A 17,763-nucleotide genomic window follows, 5' to 3' on the forward strand; every position below is an offset into this window, starting at 1 on the left:
ACGTGCTCCACGTGAACGCTGCGAATGCACAGTGTCGCAGCGTTCAGGCGCTACAGCTCGGAAGTGAACGTTATTTTTTCACAGCCTTTTCACTTAAAGTAGTGAGCATTGCGTGTTATTTGATTATATGAAAACGAAAATACTGTGTTGTCTGGTTTTTACATTCAAAGCAAAAAGCACGTGCAATGCGGTTAAGTACGTTATTTACGTTAATGTGCGCTACGTTCCTTAAAGTATAGAAGGAAGGTGTCGTTTCGTGTGAAACAATGAAAAACATTATAAAATGTTGAGTTTCCTCAATTTTGGTTATTACTTGTTGTTGTCTGGAGAGTAAACCAATATTTTTTTCTTTTAGCTTGTGACGTGTGCGTACGCCTTTGCTTTAAAATCTTTGCTTTGCTGTTTTGTTTGTTTGTTTGTTTTTAAATCTAATGAATTCGACACTTGTTTCCTGTAAAGTAGCTAATGTCACCTTAGACCTATTAGAACAGAATCTAAAGTGCTCCTTTCACTCCCCTGACATTTTTGTTGTATTTATAAAGGAGATTTGGCACTCTGACCGCACTCTAGACAACCTTAGCTTATGGCAATTAAGATGTTAAAACATTTTATACTCTCTTTCATATTTACTTAATTTTTCACTCCCTATAAGTCTTTAATATTAGACTAGGTGACGTTGATTAGGAAAATTCCGACAGCACTTGAAAGCAGCACGAGGGCTGATGCTGCTGCTAGGAGAGCGCGAGGCAGGCAGGCAGAGAACACGAAGAAAAAGGGGGTGGGGAGAGAGAGAGAGTGGTGGAGAGACTTAGGGTGTCTGTTCCTGTTAATTGTATAGGGCTACTTCATGCTTTCTCCAAATATGTCCTGTCCACTGTGTGCTGGAGTGAGCCTCGACTCCTACATGATATGTTCAAATATTCAGCGGCCCTGTCACTTTTCCCACCATCGCTGTTTCTCATTTTCTATCTCCACTTCCTGGTCTGAGACTGGCTCAGTCCATCCCCCATTCTTCTTCCTTTTCTGCTCCCTCTCTCTCGCGCGCGCTCTCTCAAACACACACATGCGCCACAAACATGCACAGGTTGTAATTTCATGCTTTCCTCCGCTTGTGCTGTTGTAGACACATGGAAGCAGTCACTTCCACCCATTAGCACACTCTTATAGAAGATGACATTGTAGCCTATTTTGTTCCACCCCTTTCACCAGCTGATAGAAACCCACAAATGAATGTAACAGAAGCGCTCACAGCTTAAGCACGAACTGCACAGTCGTGGCTGAAATAAAAAAAAAATAGTATGGCAAAAGAAGGGACGGCAGAAGTGTTTTGATAACACAAAACAGTCAGTATTTAGCAGTGAGATATATAAGGAAAGACCATGAGCACCAAGCACGTGGCTATTTGAAAGATATTTGAAGTAAAAATGAAATGTGGGAAATTCTGGTTATTTGTAACGACAAACAGAGCTATTCAACATCTACTTTGTAAAGTTACGTGTATCTTAGCAGGTAGTATCCCCAGTATAAAAGCATACAACTAAAATCGTGTTTTATTTACTAGGATTATATTATGTATTATATTATAACGCATATTGATTAATTCCTATTTAAAATGAAAGACAGCACAGAGAATTAGTGTAACTTATTTTCTAAATAAACATCTCTCCAGGAGACATTAGCTTTTTATTAATTTGCGTCATTTAATTACCCTCTGTACGGCTGGCACTTTATGCTAACAAACACCGCTTCTCGAATACGTCGACGGTTTTATGTATGCGCTCAGTTCAAAGCGTATTAGACCTTCAATAACGGCTCTCCTTGTGTATAAACAACAGGGAACAAGCAGTCCGAATCCAGTTGCTGTAGATTCCGCTCCGGGTTTTTATTTTCTCGCGACATGTCGGTAAGATGGCTGTATCTCGCGGAGCCTCGTGCTGGTTTGGTTGATTTCTAGCTCGCGCTCTCGTTCTGTAACAGAAGGCCCCCCTCCAACACACACACACTCACTTGTGTCGGTTAAATTCACTTCCCTGGCTCTGTATTTATACATTTTTTCTTTCACAAACTTTCCCCTCTCTGTTTTAACTTTAAACGGAGTCGCGGTGGATTACCGGATACCGGTCCGGGCGGAGGGAAAAGGGGGGAATGAACCGGGACAACGGGTACGTTGTTATAAATATACTTGTATTTATATTCAATGGTTATTCGAAGTTTGATTGTGTGTGAGTCGCCGTGCTGAGAGAGAGGCAGAGAAAGAGTGGGGGAGAGAGAGAGAGGGATATCATGGCCGCTCAGGTCGCTAGCGTCGCCACTCTCAACACTAGCCCGCCATCCGAACTAAAAAAGCCGGATCGGGACACACAGGAGGAGTCGGTACCGGGAGAGAAACAGCATGAAAATAAGGAACCGGGACCTGACGGCGGATCTCCTGGGCAGAAGGAGCTGCAGGACGGGACCGATGCTGGAAATGCTGGGGGAGGAGGGGATCCTGACATGAAGAACGGCAACGGGAATTTACCCAGGGTAAATAATAATAGCAGTAATCAGAATGATACAGGCGGGCCCGAAGGGAATAACCATCCCGGGATGGGACACCACCACCCGGGCCCCTTTCCTCCACCTCCTTACGGTTACAACCAGCACTACACCCGGGCCCCTTTTCATCAACATGGCGGACAACAAAGCCCTGGCATGGCAGCTGCATCGGGGCCGGGCATGATGGACTCTTACCCCCCTAATTCACACGAACACGGCTACCCCAACCATTACAACAACTACAGCCCGTTCCAGAACAGGACTTCTTACCAGGGCCCGGGATACGGGGCCATGAATTCCCCGCGTAACAACCAGCCTCCGGCTGGGGGGCAGCCAGGCAAGCAACAGCCAGCAGGAGGAACCACAGCTATGGCTGCCTCTTATAATAATCAGAGATATAACATGGGAAACCAACAACCTACGTCTACGCCAACTTTAAATCAGCTTTTGACATCCCCCAGCCCTACCAGGAGCTACCCGAATTATCCCCAAGGAGACTATAACAATCAGGAGGGGGCCAACAAGGGACCAGGGGATATGGGCAGCAGTCAGTATGGTGGGGTTCATCCGGCTTGGCAACAAAGGACCCACCATCCGCCTCCCATGAGCCCGGGAAACACTGGACAACCTCCAAACAGAAATCAGGTAAACTTCACTCACTGCACTGACACACTTTGGCTGACTTAAAGTCTCTCAGTCGCTGAGAAAAAGCACTGTAGAGTTGAATATTGCATTGGACCAGCCATTGTCTATGTAGCAAGAGCTCTAAAATGGCTGCCTCTCTCTCTCTCCCAATACCACCCCTGCAATAGTGTTTAGACAGAGAAAGAAGCCGCATATTCCGTCAGAAACAACTTTCCGAGACGTGGGTATCGGTGTGTGTCCCTGCTTGGTACAGGGCAAGAGTTAGACTAAGTAGAACAAGAGTTAGCGGGGAGAAAGTGTGTGCGTGTGTGCAGGGAGATGAGGTGATATTTGTTCGCGGTATTGCTCTAGCCTCGCTGTCAGTGCTGTAACCGCTGTCATTTCTGCGAGAATCCGCAGCGAGTCCGGTTCTGTTCGGTGCCGAGCTCCCTCCGGTGCTATCAAAAGTTGTGTCAGTGGCTGTCGAGGCGATAAACAAGATGCAAATGACAGCGATAGCCGTTAAATAATATTTGCATAATCATTAAGAAAAAGAGCGCTGTGTCTGTTAAAAAGCCGCTGCAGGCCGGAGTAGAGATGTGTCTCAGAGTCGGGAGAATGGCAACAATTCCATCCCGATAAAGTGTTTACTCGGATCAAAGTGTGATTGTGACCGCGATTGATTGTCTCGACTTGAGGGTTTTCATTCATTGCGGGATCGGTTCGACTCGGTTCGCTGTCTTTTTTTCTCTGCCTCTTTCCTCCATGTGCCGCCTGTAAACACGGCCCCGGCGCTCGGAGTTGGCAAAGTGCAGATTGCCTTTGCTTTGGGATTTGAATTATGGAGGTAAAATCCTGCTGTCAGAGCCAGGAGACAGTTGGTCTTAGGTTGACATGCGAGCCGAGATCTGATTGGCTCCCCCATCCCTCTGCTCTCGGCCATTTATAATTGCATCTAATGGAAGGCTGCAGAAAAACAGCCCCCTCTGCCCAGTGTTCCTCCACTGCGTAAAGAAAACATAGTCCCTGCCTCTCTTTTTTGATTTTTTTGTTGTATTTATTATCATTTTGAGCGATTTTGAATGCAGCTATATGGTCGTGTAATTAAAAAGAATTGTAAAAACATATTTATTATTCTAGTGATATCAACAGAAATCTAAAACCCAAAGACTACTTATTTATCTGTAAATGCTAACCTATGATTTGGTTGCATTTTATTTGTGAAAGCATTTTGAGAATACAGTTTGCTCAGTTCCTCCCACTGCAGTAATTTGCATGATGATGTAGTGATGTGGAGTCACCGTTGTTTTTATTTGTGTGATTAACCTGACACGTGCTCAGTCACTGCTTTGCTGTTATTGACCTGGCATGTAAAGTTTGGGGGTTTTTTTTCTTCATTTTTTCCCATTTTTGCTTGTGGGGGGAGGGGGGTACACAGCGTGCACTGCTCCTTCAAGTCAACTGACTCCAGAACAGCAGAGAGAGTAGGTGTGGTCATATAGCCCCTCTCCTACAACTGTGTTCTGTGCTGTTTCCAGATCAGGAGTTGAGGAGACTGGTGTGGCCCTGAAAGTCTTGTGGCCACGTGATGGAGCCTGCCTGGCTGCAGTTGTGTTTACAAGCAAGCAAGGTGTCAGCCAAGTGTCACAGCTTTTTTTTTCTTCTTCTTCTTCCCGGCAGGTAGCCTAATTTACTTCCACAGGCAGAGTATGTCAACAGTGCTTACCTACATCTTTCTCTTAAGAGATAACGGCCCCTTGTGTAGTGTTTTATGCTACAGTTATGTGTCATAGGCAATGTAGGTAGGTAGAGTTGGATGCATTTGAGAATATTTTGTGGGTTTTGGCTTAATTAATTAAACATATATAGGCCACAGAGGGATGCTTTATCTGTGTACATACAGGATTGCGGGAGGCATAAAATTAAACTCTTTATTTGACATTTGCTTAAAAACAACATTTTTATATCTCTTCTGTATTCTCATTTACTTTCAGTGTCCGTTTTCTCAAAACATTTTGCACGTGGCTTTTGTAAATGAAAAGTGATAGATGGGCTGTTTGTTTTTATTTCCCACCAAAAGATGTTTCATCAGACTTTTCATCCAGAGAGGTGAACCCACCACTTGTTGCTTTAAACTTTTAAGGCGACAGCTTTTCACACATTTTGATTGCCGCTTTCGCTGCATCCACAACAAGTTAAATTGCCTGCACTTAGAGCCGGATGGTGCACAGTTGTAGAGTGGCTGCAGAAGTGCTCGGTTCAGTGTGTTTTAGAACAAACACCCAGATATTCCGCAGCAATTGGACACGGGCCGTGTTTGCTTATTGCCGTCGCTTTATACAAAAAAAACCCCACATATTCCAGGACGGATGAGGGGTGTCGCGCTGAGTGCGCCCATCTTTCTCCGGAGGGCCCCTCGCTGCTGTTTCCAGGAAAGTTAGGATGCTCCTTTTTACTTTCAGTTTGTCACCTCCAGCATGTGGAATAGTGTCTGTGCCCGGGGACGGCATTAAATTTAGGCAAACTGGGAATTGCTGCTGTCAGGGTGGATGAGTTCAATTTGAGCAGGGTCCAGCCTTTATTGCTGTAGAGTTGCCATATTTACATCACTTGCTTAAATATTGGATGTCGGTAGTTAGATACATGCAGATTACGTTCCTGACATTGCATATATATTAAATAGTGCACATCTGAATCCTATCTCGTTTTATTTCTTTTCAGTTGAATATATTTTAGAAAACCTTGCACATTTTTCTAAGTGTCAGTGTGTCTAAATGGCATTTCTTTCATTTCTAAACTGAGCATTCATCAGGTTTGCGTAGTACTCAGGGTGTCAGATTGAGAGTTATGAACTTCAAATAACCCTTTTTTATATTTTCTATAATGTGTCAAAGAAATGCCCTGCCACCTTTCTTGGAATTTGTTGCTATGTTTGTGGTCGGTGATAGATTGTTAGCACAACATCTTTAACAGATTCAAATGATATTTGTGGGGGAGCTTTAATTAATTATTAAATACGCTATAGAAGGTGCTCAGCTGTAAATATTTTAATTGCCAAGTACCTTGTTATTGCAGTGTTTCCCACACATAGACTATACTTGGGCAAGCTGCCCAAATGTAGGGTGCCCTAGTGCATCTTTTTATTACTTTATCCATTCTTTTTAATGTTAGTGACTAGAGTCACCCTTGGGTAGGGTGGTTAGGTGCCTGCTGTGCTGGTCCTCGATGTCGGTCCGCTGTTTGCAGTGTCACATCCTGTAGTTTGACAGAACTCCACAGTCTTAAACCACACCAGCTGTAGTTCTTGTTTTGCTCTATAGAACCACCATAAGCTAGAGGGCAACTCTAACCAGACCCTGGAGTTCGTGGAGAACTGGTTCATGTTCCACCATGCTTAGCCCACTAAGCCAGCATCAGTAGATCTTCCTTTGCAATCTGCAGTTGAGGGAAACACTGCCTGATATGCTCAGCTGCCTCTCCAGTAAGTCTCAGTGGTCCTTGTTCTGCTCTGGAGGTGTGTTGAATGCTGGACAGTCACTTTAGTGTGAACCTGTGATGCAGGTGCCTCTACTGCACTAATTTGACAGCTAAATAGCAGTGACCTTAGCAAACTGTCCAGCCAGGAAATGGTACTGGTCAGTGCTTGTTGGTTAGCAGTAGGTGAACTTTCAAAATGAGATACTATGATGTGCCTCTACAGCTAAGTGTGTGTGAAATGCTGCAATTAATTCCCAGTGGGTGTCAAACTCTAAGGCTACGTTCACACTGCAGGCGAAAGTGCATCAAATCCGACTTTTTTGACCCTATGCGACCCATATCCGATCATGGTATGACAGTGTGAACGGCACAAATCCGATATTTTCAAATCCGATCTGGGTCACTTTCGTATGTGGTACTGAATCAGATACATATCTGATGTTTTAGAAAGCGACTGCTGTTTGAACGGTCATGTCGCATTAAATCCATCTTTTACGTCACTGACACAAGACAGACGCCAATTATCAGCTCCGGAGAAGACATTGTGAACGCTTCCTGGCCATCCAGTGAAACTGTTGGGAAGATAACGTTGAAGAAACGTGAACATTTTATTTGTACTGTATAATCTGCAGACTCTGACAGAAATCTGCAACTATCCTTTGAAGCACCGCTCCTCTCAAAACAGCAATAAGGATAATTATTAGGCCATATGCAAATAACAAAATAACTTTATAACTTAAAGCAAAATTTGGAAACGTAAAGTCCAAAACAAGTCTTTATATTAAGGGCCATCAGGCAAACAATACTGTTTAGTCTGGATCTAAACAGAGCGCGTTGTGTGCGACGTCTTCTTTTGCGCATGCGGGCCGCTTTGAGGGTTCACACTAGAGCGCGTTTGTTGTCACATTTTGTTTGTAGTGTCAACAAGCAGACAAAAAAATCATATTTGATCAAAAAATTGGAATTGAGCATTAAGACCTGCAGTGTGAAAATGGGTTTAAAAAATACTGCACATGGATTGCTAAGTGTTCTTTGATAGCAGTCACCCCCAGTGAAAGCAGTGAATTATCGTTAAAATATGCAAACAGAAGTTATAATGAGCTAAAATTTGTTAATAGAATGATTTAGCTTGAGAATGCATTAGCTTTGTTTGTGTTTATGTCCTTTTAGCCTTGTATTTTCTCAATTTCTTCCACAGGAAGACTGATGTCTAATCCAATACTTTTCCTTCATTGGATTTAAATCCATGGATGCTTTTCCAATGGGCTAATGAGCCTTCAGAGCAATTCCTTGCAAAAGAATTCAAGGTTTTGCTGGAAAGCTGGAGGATAATTGAACATTTTTTGGTTGTTAAGCAAATGTAAAGGTAGCAATGACTGTATTTTAGCAGAAGGCAAAAGGGCTTTGACAAACTATCATTAGTGTAACTGAATTGAGCAGACTCACAGTAACTTTAACTCTACAAGAGTTTGTCTTGATGTCAGTGGTCCAGGTGCAGAGAACACATTACCTTAATGGATATGATCTAAGACATGGTGTGTGGAGGACAGGACCTTTCACTAAGGGCAAATAAACACGTGTGGGACCCAGACTGTTTTCAAATCATAGCAAAGATATGTCACATGAGGCCACTGCTACATGCTTGTTATGTTTAGTCAGGGAGATTGTATGTTTGATGTCTGACTGCAGAGTTTGATGTGGCAGTCAGTAGACCAAAGTTCAGGTCAGTTTTTCACACAGGCTACCCTCGGCTGAAGTGCTGCCGACTACATTTCAGCAGAGTTTATTAAAGGCTTCAGCTCTTCTGTCATGAGCAGTGGCACGATCAGCCTTTTAATTGGTGGCTCTGGTAATAATTCAGCAGCTGTTGGTTTTTTTTTTTTTTGGGTTTTTTTTTTTGTTGTTGTGTTTTTCAACAAGCCACTCACCTGCCTTGGGCCACCTGCTCAAGATGAGTTAATGCGTTAATTGAATGGTGGATAAGGGCTCATATTATGGGTTTCCATAACACCTTGCACACAAACAAATACTCTGAAGTGGATTGTAGTGGGGTTTTGTTTTTTTGTTTTTTTTGCTTCTTTGTTTGGAATGGTGTAACGCCAGGTGTGTCCCCCACCTCCCACCACCACCATCACCAGAGATGTTCAAAAAGTTTCCCTTTTGCACGGGTAAGGCCACAATTACACATTTATTAGTTTATTTAATTAACCAATAATGACAAAGCACAATAAACAAAGTTGTAGATTAACTTGGATTTATTGTTATTATTGTTATTATTATTTTTGTAGGTACTGTTTGAGAGCGTGGGAATTTGTAATGACATTGTTTGCTGCTGAGAAAATTCTAATTTGCATTTGGTTTGAGTTATTTTTTTAGTTTATTTTTTCCACTTAAAAATCGAATTAGAAAATAAGTGAAGATAAGAGAATATTTCCATAGCGTCAGTGACTAGTTAAATTTCAGTCTTTGCCAGCTTTTTTGGGTCCAGCCTCTTGAATCTGTGCAAAATTATCTCTCCTAAAATTAAGCGTGCATAGTTGCCTCAGTTTAGTCATTGACAGGAGTACCACTACTGAGATACAGACTGTTTATACACATCACTGTATAGCACACTATCTACCGTTATTCAGTCACTTGAGAGCCTAATGCTGGTCTTTGACAGCTGGGCCAGCAGTTTCTGTTTTGTTCCTGTTCACTAAACACAACTCCCAGTTCTAAGAAAACACACAGCGCAACTTCCCACTACGGTTTGGACCCCTGTTTAATAGGGCTTGGTGCCGTGGAGAAGAGGAACACTGAGCATTCGAAAAGGAAGTTCACTCTCGGCTCTTTAGTCTGCTCTGCTGAGTAATGATTCTCCACAGGCCTCATGGACAGCATGCTGCCTCCTGGCAACTGTATTTGTGTGTGTGTGTGTGTGTGTGTGTGTGTGTGTGTGTGTGTGTGTGTGTGTGTGTGTGTGTGTGTGTGTGTGTGTGTGTGTGTGTGTGTGTGAGGGAGAAACGGTGTCAGTGATACCCGGGGGAAGGGGTGGTGGTGGTGTTTTGTGAATGATCTTCGTCTGCCCCTGACAGCTGTGTGTATTTCTGTGTAAAGTGCAGCAGTTACGTGGTTGTTGTGTGTTTGTGTGTCTGCCACTGCCTCAGGATCCTCTGACCTGCTCTTACTCCACGTGTCACCAGCCATCCGTCTTTCTTTACTAACATCGCTCTTTTTTTCTCTCTCTCAGCCACAGCACACAGCTGTGTGGTCCAGCTCAGTGTATTTTTGTTGTTCTTTTTTTTGTTTTTCCTCAGCTTCTTGCTGTTCCACCGGCATCTCCCAAACTTTATTGATTTCAAGTTGTCTCTAAAACAGTTTGTGTTGGGAGTCTGGTTTAATGACTCAAAAGGTTAATACAGACACTGTCATGGTGGAAATGACTCGATCTGAATAATTGTATCCTCTTTGTTGCAATTGAAAATACATTGGGAAAAACAAGCTCCTCGTGGACAAATGTCAGGCTTGGGCTATTGCATCAGGGCATGCTGGAATGTAAAGGTAATTCATTTCTTTTGACATTTACCTTCTAAAAATGCTTCGGATTAGCATAGTAATATCCTTCTGTGGGCCTGTGTGGGACTACAGACTTCATTTACATGACGTATGGTGTGTGTGTTTTTATGGAATAAAGTGGTTAACCTTTAAATGGGTGCAGTTGTTGATACTCTGTGGTAGAGAATGATGCTTCCTCCCAGCTTTCATGCAGCTTTCACCTTTGATCTCCGCAAAGGGGGGAAAAAGCCAATGGCTCATCTATAAAGCAGGGGGGAAAGGAATATAAGGGCACAAGATGCTGCTGATCTTTCTACCTTCATTTCCTTTGTGGAACTCGGCCGTGATGTGAGCTGGAGGTGTAATTGTGCCCGCTGGTCATTACCTCGCTTTCTGTTTTGCCTAATGTGATATTCACAGGGTGTTTTTTTTTTTTTTTTTTTTTTTTTTTTTTCGTTGCTGTCAATAAAAGCAAAGCTGTGGAAATGACAATTCCTGTGAAAGCCCCATGTTTGAGGGGAAAAAATTCTGTTAGTGATTGATAGAAAATAAATGTGTAACAGTGAGGTAATAAAAAGCTACAACATCAGAAGCAAATGAGAAAAAAAGATTTTCTGCCTTTAACAGATTAGTTAGAAAGTAGTATTAACTGTTCTAATTAATGATCATTTATCTTTTTTCAACGAATACAGTTGGTTGAACTTTTCAGATGTTAGTACAGTCATTTTCTTTTTTTATTGTGTGACCTGCAATTTCTAATTTTGTGTGAGTCTGACTTTCAGTCTTGCTACAAAGCATATTTTGTTATATGGAAAATTCAGTTTATAGTAAAATTAAAACAACAACAACAGTAATTTGTTAACTTTTATAGGTTAGTGAACCTTGATCGCTCTGACAAAGATCAATATACTGTAAAGTAGTGTTGGAAAAGAACTCGTTAGCAAACCTCCAGAATTCTAGGTAGCACTGGGTGTTTCTTTCTCACTCTGTCTTTGTGCACTTCAAAAAATGCATACTAAGCTTAATCTATCTTTGACCACAATAAGATCTGAAATGACTCCCAATGAAGGAAAGGAGATCTGATCTGAGTCTTTGGTGAAAACAAGCAAACAAACAGAGGGCATATTGCTCATTCTCAAATCAATAACTGATCATAGGGAGTATATGTTGCAGACTGTGTAACTGCTTTGTAATTGTAATGTCTAGGTATGTTTTCAGAGAGTCACTGCTGGATACTTTGACATACACACAATACTGCTAGATGAAGTATTTTTTTATGCAACTGGTTCCACATTTCTGTTTTTTCACATTATTAGTCTTTCATGTTAACAACTACAATTTTTGGGTTTTGGACTATGACAAAGCGGCTATGTTTGACAGTTTTTAAGAGTTTGTAGATGAAAAGATGAAGTGTCTGATAGAGGAAATAACTGATTAGTTGGCAGCCTTGAAGTGAATCCCCTCTGGACTGTCGGTGAGATAAAACTTAAATGTCACTTTTGTGTCTGGAAATGTAAGAGGCAAGCTTTACTGCTCTTTGACACAAGAGATTATAAAGTAATCTACTTAACAGTTTAATTGACAGTGCACATAATCAGTAGCAACAACCTTAGCAGTGACTGACATCAGAACAGTTCTTACTGCTGGAGTCTGACTTAGATTCTGTTTAAAGTTCAAAATGATGCTATTAAAAGTAAGGTACTTGTTGTTGCTTGACATAAAATAAATATCATACACTTTTACAATAAAAACAGGCCACGTTCCAGTTCAGTATCGCAGTTGGTTCCTGTACCAGGTATCAGCACCCTGTTTGGTTGATGGTTTGTTGAGCACATGGATGAGCAACCAGTGCTCAGTAGGTGCAAAGTTGCACAGGGACAAGCAGAAGAAGCAGTTTACTAGCGGTGTTGTTTCTGCCTTGTGTAGCGGGTGATTTCTGATGTGCCAGGCTGCTGTTAAGATTGTGCTGCTTTGGTGATACCTGTGGTGGCATGGCTGTAGAAAGAACAGTAACAGGCGTTGACATATTTCTCTCTCTACCTAGACATTTGCATGAGCGTGTATGTGAGAGGCGATTCTACCCACAGGAGAGTGCAAATTAACAACCCCAACGGTCTCACCACTCCAGTTTACTCTCTCTCATTTGTTTTGAAGCGTGTTGAGAACAGTTTTTTTTCTTTGTTTTTTTTTTCTTTGTTTTTTTTACAGCTGTCTAGCTTTATTTATGTATGTGTTTAGATTATTTTAAGACTAGAAAGCCCTGCTGTAAAGTACAAAACCCCTTTTATTTCATTAAAATGACCCGTCTGTGATTCAGATTATGACCAGGCATGTTTTCCTTATGTTGACAGAGTGTCTGACGTCAGCATCAGAGTTGTGACTCTAACCATGAGGCAGCCAGTGACCCAGCCAGGTCCTTAAGTGGCTTCGCCTCATTCAGCAGCCAGGGTATTTTTGGCATACTAGTGAGTGACACACTTATCGTAATGGGTCGTCCAGGGTTCCAATGGTCAGCCTGAATAAGCATCCTTCTCGGCAGTGCCTGCTGAGCCTCGGCAACGTGATGTAACCGATCGCTGTCTTGCCTCCAATGCTGACAGAGCATTGGAGGAGTTGCTGTGCCCGCTAACCCATCGAGTGGCTTATCTCTGAGCAGGAGAGAAGAGCAGAGACCACTTTTTCTTCCATGAGCGTTCCCGTTAAAGTGTTGGTGTGACCAGAGTGCCAGTGCCACTCTTGAACTGTACTCAACAAGCCACACAGGTGTGCTTTACAGGATGAGTGTCCACTGTAACTACATTTTAACAATATTCTAAGGGTTGCTGTGTAATTGTTAATGTGTCATTAGGTTTCAAATTGTTTCACAGGTTATAATTGAAGAAATGTTTTGGCTATGTTTCACAGTCAAGGTGGGCTTAGTGTATTTTATATTAGTTCAGTATTCTGCTTTTTTGAAACCTGATTTGAAAGTAAAAATGCATTTTCAAAATGCCTTTTGTTCTGTTTAACAGTGTGTTGATAAGTTCTTCAACAAAGGTGCAATATACATGTATTACTTTCTATTACGCCACTGTTGCATGTTGAACATCTGGTTTGCTGCCTGCTGTTTCTCACCACATGCTGCACTCTTTCCACTGGCTTGCTCTCAGCCCTGCTGATCTCCCATCCAAACTCACCTTGTCTCACTCCTGGGACACAGCCGCTGTCACCTGGAAATATATGTTTGGCCTGACAGTTTGACAGCTGGGAGTCACAGCCAGTGTTCACTCTCTTGTACCACCAAACCTTAACATTGCACTGACAGGTCAGGGAGTTTTCCTACGCTTTTTTTGTACTGGGTGGTAACAGAAAGATTTTCTGATCTACCTAATTGGAGAGCCACACACACTGAGTCTATCAGTACAGTGTGGGAACCAGTTAGCACCTCACAGCTATGTTGTTAATCATCAGTAAACAGTCGCTCACATGTGCCAGTCGCCACAGTGATGTTGGTACTGATGAGTTGAGTTTCTTATTTTTAAAGTTATGGTCAAGTAACATTTTGGTCAACTGTGCAGAATCATGGTTCTGTATAGTTCTAACTACCTTTGGTCATGCAATGGTTAGTGAAGTCCTACTATGGAACGCTCAGCTTATTCAGTCATGGTTTTAGTTCTTTGAAAGCAGTCGCAGCAGAATGGCAGACACACATTGGCCATTGTCTTTTAACGGACACGTCGTTAGCATGTTTTGTTTAGTCTTGAACTTAATGAATTGATGCTTTTTTTTTTTTCTTTTTTTTTTGTAACAGGATAAGTGCAGTCACAGGAAACCCAGTGCCAAGTTTGGGCTTTAACGTAACACCCCAGCTGTATTCATTTAACAGAAACATGATTAAGCTCCTGTATTTAACACATATTAGCTTCAAATTTCCTGGTGTATTAACATATATGTTTTAGCATAAAAATGTCTAATAATTGTTATAGCAACAGATCATATTTCTGCAATCTAACCACAAACCACTTTGAGACAGGGGAACTGGAAGTAATTATTCAAAACTTTTCAACATTAATAAAACTGCTGACAACCTTGCTGTAGTTTTCACCTGCCTTCTCTACACATACTGTCAGAAAGCCAGGTGTTTCAGATTCCCCTATCTTTAATATCACATGACTAGGGTTTAAGTGGTGCCTACTGGTTCTTTAACTTTATGAACTCATCATTTGACAGTCACACCATATTCACAGGTTTTCTTGATAATTTCGCTTGGAAATATGTCAAATTATACCTGTTTTTAAACCATATCTCTTGAGCTTTTCTTTCCATCTCGAGTGTGGATGTTTAAATCGGATATGAACAAACTTCCCTTCAAAATGCGTGGATGGACACAAACCACTTGTACTGTTGTTATTATGTCTGGAATTTCTCCTTATTTCTCAAACTGTCACAGAAGATGGCTTCCCCTCCCTGAGCTTGGTTCTGCCAGTTGTCTCTTCCTGTTAAACAGGAGTTCTTCCTCCCCACCATTGCCATGCTTGCTCATAGGGGACATCTATCCATACCTCGCTTCATCTTGATCTCGAGAGAAGTAGTTTGAAAAAATAAATTTGAGGTTGAGTTGTTACCAGATCTCCCATTTTTTTGTTGGAAGATTGAGTTGTCTGAGCTCATGATCTGGTGGGATGATGAGCAATTTAGTTGTTATTATCTGAGTATTTGTTCCCCAAATGCAATTGAAAGTTCAAAAGCTACAAAGTAGAGCTCCAGTTAAGTTGTTTTTGTCAAACTACATTGCCATTAACTGAGCCAGCAGCATGTGCAGACACTGCTGTCTGTGCTGCCGCCACAGTTTATTTCTCCCTGTGTGATTGTTAAATGTCAGAGTAAAGTGGAAGCTAAAGAAAGAACCGACTAGTCTTTAAGGTTTTACAAATGTTCTGCTATCAAACCTTATATTAACAGACCCAGGAATACCTGTAATATATGCGACATCTACCTATGGCTGCTTGTCATTGGAAATAAAAGTGCCCAGAAATGCAAAGGGTCCCTTTTAAGCAGCAGTGCTTTCCTTTATACCTTTTAACCCAACCCTAATTCATGCAAGAGCAGCGCCTTGTTTTTTTCTTCTAGCTCCTACTTTTCTGTTGTCGCCTCTGTTGTTCTTCTAAGCTTTAAATAGCCCTGGAAAAGCTTCACTTCTTCCTTCATCTCGCAGAGATGTGAAAGCAGATTTTGTCATCCGAGTGCACGAGTTCCCTTCTTCTTCTCCTCCCAGAACAGCTTTTGAGTTCTTTGGAACAGCTGGGTGAACATCTGGGTGTGTAGGGTGCTGTTCCCTCTGCTCAGTACGGATGATAGCACCAGCAGGCGCCGGCTGCCGCCCCCTCTACCCAGCCCAATCCTCGTGCTTGCTTTTATTCAGAGTCATGCAGCGGTCAGCACCAAGTAGAGGTTGATGCATTTGGAAAGCTAAGACTTAATTGTTTAATTGAGAATGTGCCCCCCTTCTTAGCTTGCTTACTGTAGCTTACAGGTATAGATTTTTCCACAACTATTTGGACACATTGGTAGGCTTTGCTTAAGCTTTCCTTAAGCTCTTCTGAACAAGCAATCTCAATTGTTTACTACGCTGGAGTTGGGACTTTGCTGTGTTTGGCACTCGGTTCAGTTACTATAATGATCACACAGTTTTTAACACCCCTGGGAAAATTTTAAAACTTGTCTTTTAATTCGATTTAAATAATGTTATGAATTATTAAGGTAATAAGAATTTTTAATAAGGTTTCCCAAAATGTAATTAGCCCTTAGATACTGATATCCAAATGGGACTAACATTACAGCCTGGGGCAGGTCTTGGTCATCATTTATTTAAATGAATCAGTATGATTGGTCATTGCTGTAGTGCAACTTTTTTTTTTTTTTTTTTGGCATAAAGCTTCTGATGCGTTTTTATATTACTTGAAAAAATGTCTGTACTGTGCTGATGTGAGACCTGAGTTCTGGTTTCAGGATGTTGCGTTTCCTGATATGTCACGTTGAAGAATATGAATGTTTTTTTGTTGTTTTGGTTTTATAAGAAGGACTTTCTTTATACTAATCACTATAGCCTTAGTTGAATAAATGCTAAATGATGTCAAAACATGGACAACATCAAGATCAGTTCATATCACGGTCTAATGTAATTAGGACACATATAAAGAGTAGGAATGGAAATGGGTTAAAATTACAGCTAGCTAAATTATATTCCAAATAATCTTTAGGTGGAAAGTTTTTTAAATCCAGCTCTCCAAGTTTGGTGCTATTTTGTCACTGTCTTGTATCATTTAACAAAAAAAATCTGTTTTAAGTCTAATCTTAAAAGTGCACAGTGTCTGTCTCCTAAATCTAAACTGGGAGCTGGTTCCACAGAGGAGGGGCCTGAAAGCTGAAGGCTCTGCCTCCCATTCTACTTTTAAGGAACCACAAATAAGCCAACAGTCTGAGAGTGAAGTGCTCTATTGGGATGATTTACAATGACTTTAAATTTGCTTCTGAATGTAACAGGGAGCCAATGAATGCAGTCAAGGACAGCTACAAGCAGCTTAGCCAGCGACAGGATTGCTTACGTGTAACAGTTTTGTACTCTGGGAGCGATGAAGGCTAGAAATTCTAAAACAAGTCATCAAATTTATTTGGATGTGAGTTAATGAAATATGCGGTTTAGGTATATTTTATGATGATTTTGGTTTTTCCCTTGCATAAAAGATAGGATGACTTCCACCAAAATCAAAAACTATACATGTTCCAGATGGGGGAATAGTTAATTTAAGCATTATTTCCACATTGAAGACACCCATAAACATATGAGTAGGTGAATTGAGAATAAAATAATCCCTACAGGTGTAAATGGATATAAATCTAATAATACTGTATTTTTTGGACCGTAAGGCGCACCGGATTATAAGGCATTAAACGAAACAAAACAGTCAGATAAGTCAAACTTTACTCAACTCATTCCTCTTGCTTCCTCCACTTCTATACCATTGATTCATTAATGTTGAATTCTCTGGTAGCGGCTCTATAAACACTGGAACAACAGTATATGTTGTTCCAGTGTTTTTCTAATTTTTGCTTTGTAACTTTGCACTGTCCACTTTCTGCTGTAACAAAACAAATTTCTCACGTGTGGGACTAATAAAATGTTTTCTTATCTTACATTAATGACTAATCTCATATTGTGGCTGGATTACCTCAGTTGTTCTCCCCTACTGAAGTTTGGTCCATTTACAGCAATTTTCCATGCGATTGCATTTGTCAAAATAAAACATCGGGAACTTTTATCAAGTGGAAAAAATTTAGCGTTCATTCTCCAGGTTCACTGTGTTACGCTTTGTTATGCTAACATAGCTGTGTCGCTAGCGATCACTAGCACAGCATTATATACCATCTAATCCAACTTCAGTAACCCTACAAACGTCACTGTTGTGTAGTTTTCTGTCTTCATTCATGTTGGAAGTGATAGCAGAGCTGTACATTTTATTTTTTTCCAGAAATCTCTCAGTCAGAACATGATATATCATGTTTAGATAACTAGCGAAACAAGCGAGCTAACTTCCTGCTTACTTCTAACTCTGT

The 17,763-nt window shown here is 41.3% G+C and overlaps 1 protein-coding gene across 2 annotated transcripts in view; it reads left to right on the forward strand.

Moving 5' to 3' along the window:
• The first annotated feature begins 1,875 nt into the window (after positions 1-1,875).
• Positions 1,876-17,763, forward strand: part of arid1ab (AT-rich interactive domain 1Ab) — a 56,580-nt gene continuing 40,692 nt past the window's right edge. Inside the window, exon 1 of one of the 2 annotated variants that reach the window (XM_085263537.1) lies at positions 1,876-3,180. In XM_085263537.1, the coding sequence (XP_085119663.1) occupies positions 2,284-3,180 (897 nt within the window). In that variant the 5' untranslated portion in view covers positions 1,876-2,283. The remainder of the gene's footprint in view (positions 3,181-17,763) is intronic. The other variant, XM_085263538.1, reaches the window with a different exon arrangement.

The sequence above is a fragment of the Mchenga conophoros genome, linkage group LG22 (genome assembly GCF_057382185.1).
Source record: "Mchenga conophoros isolate Kocher_MC1m ecotype Shallow Benthic linkage group LG22, M_conophoros_male_GT1.1, whole genome shotgun sequence".
Classification (NCBI taxonomy): Eukaryota; Metazoa; Chordata; class Actinopteri; order Cichliformes; family Cichlidae; genus Mchenga; species Mchenga conophoros.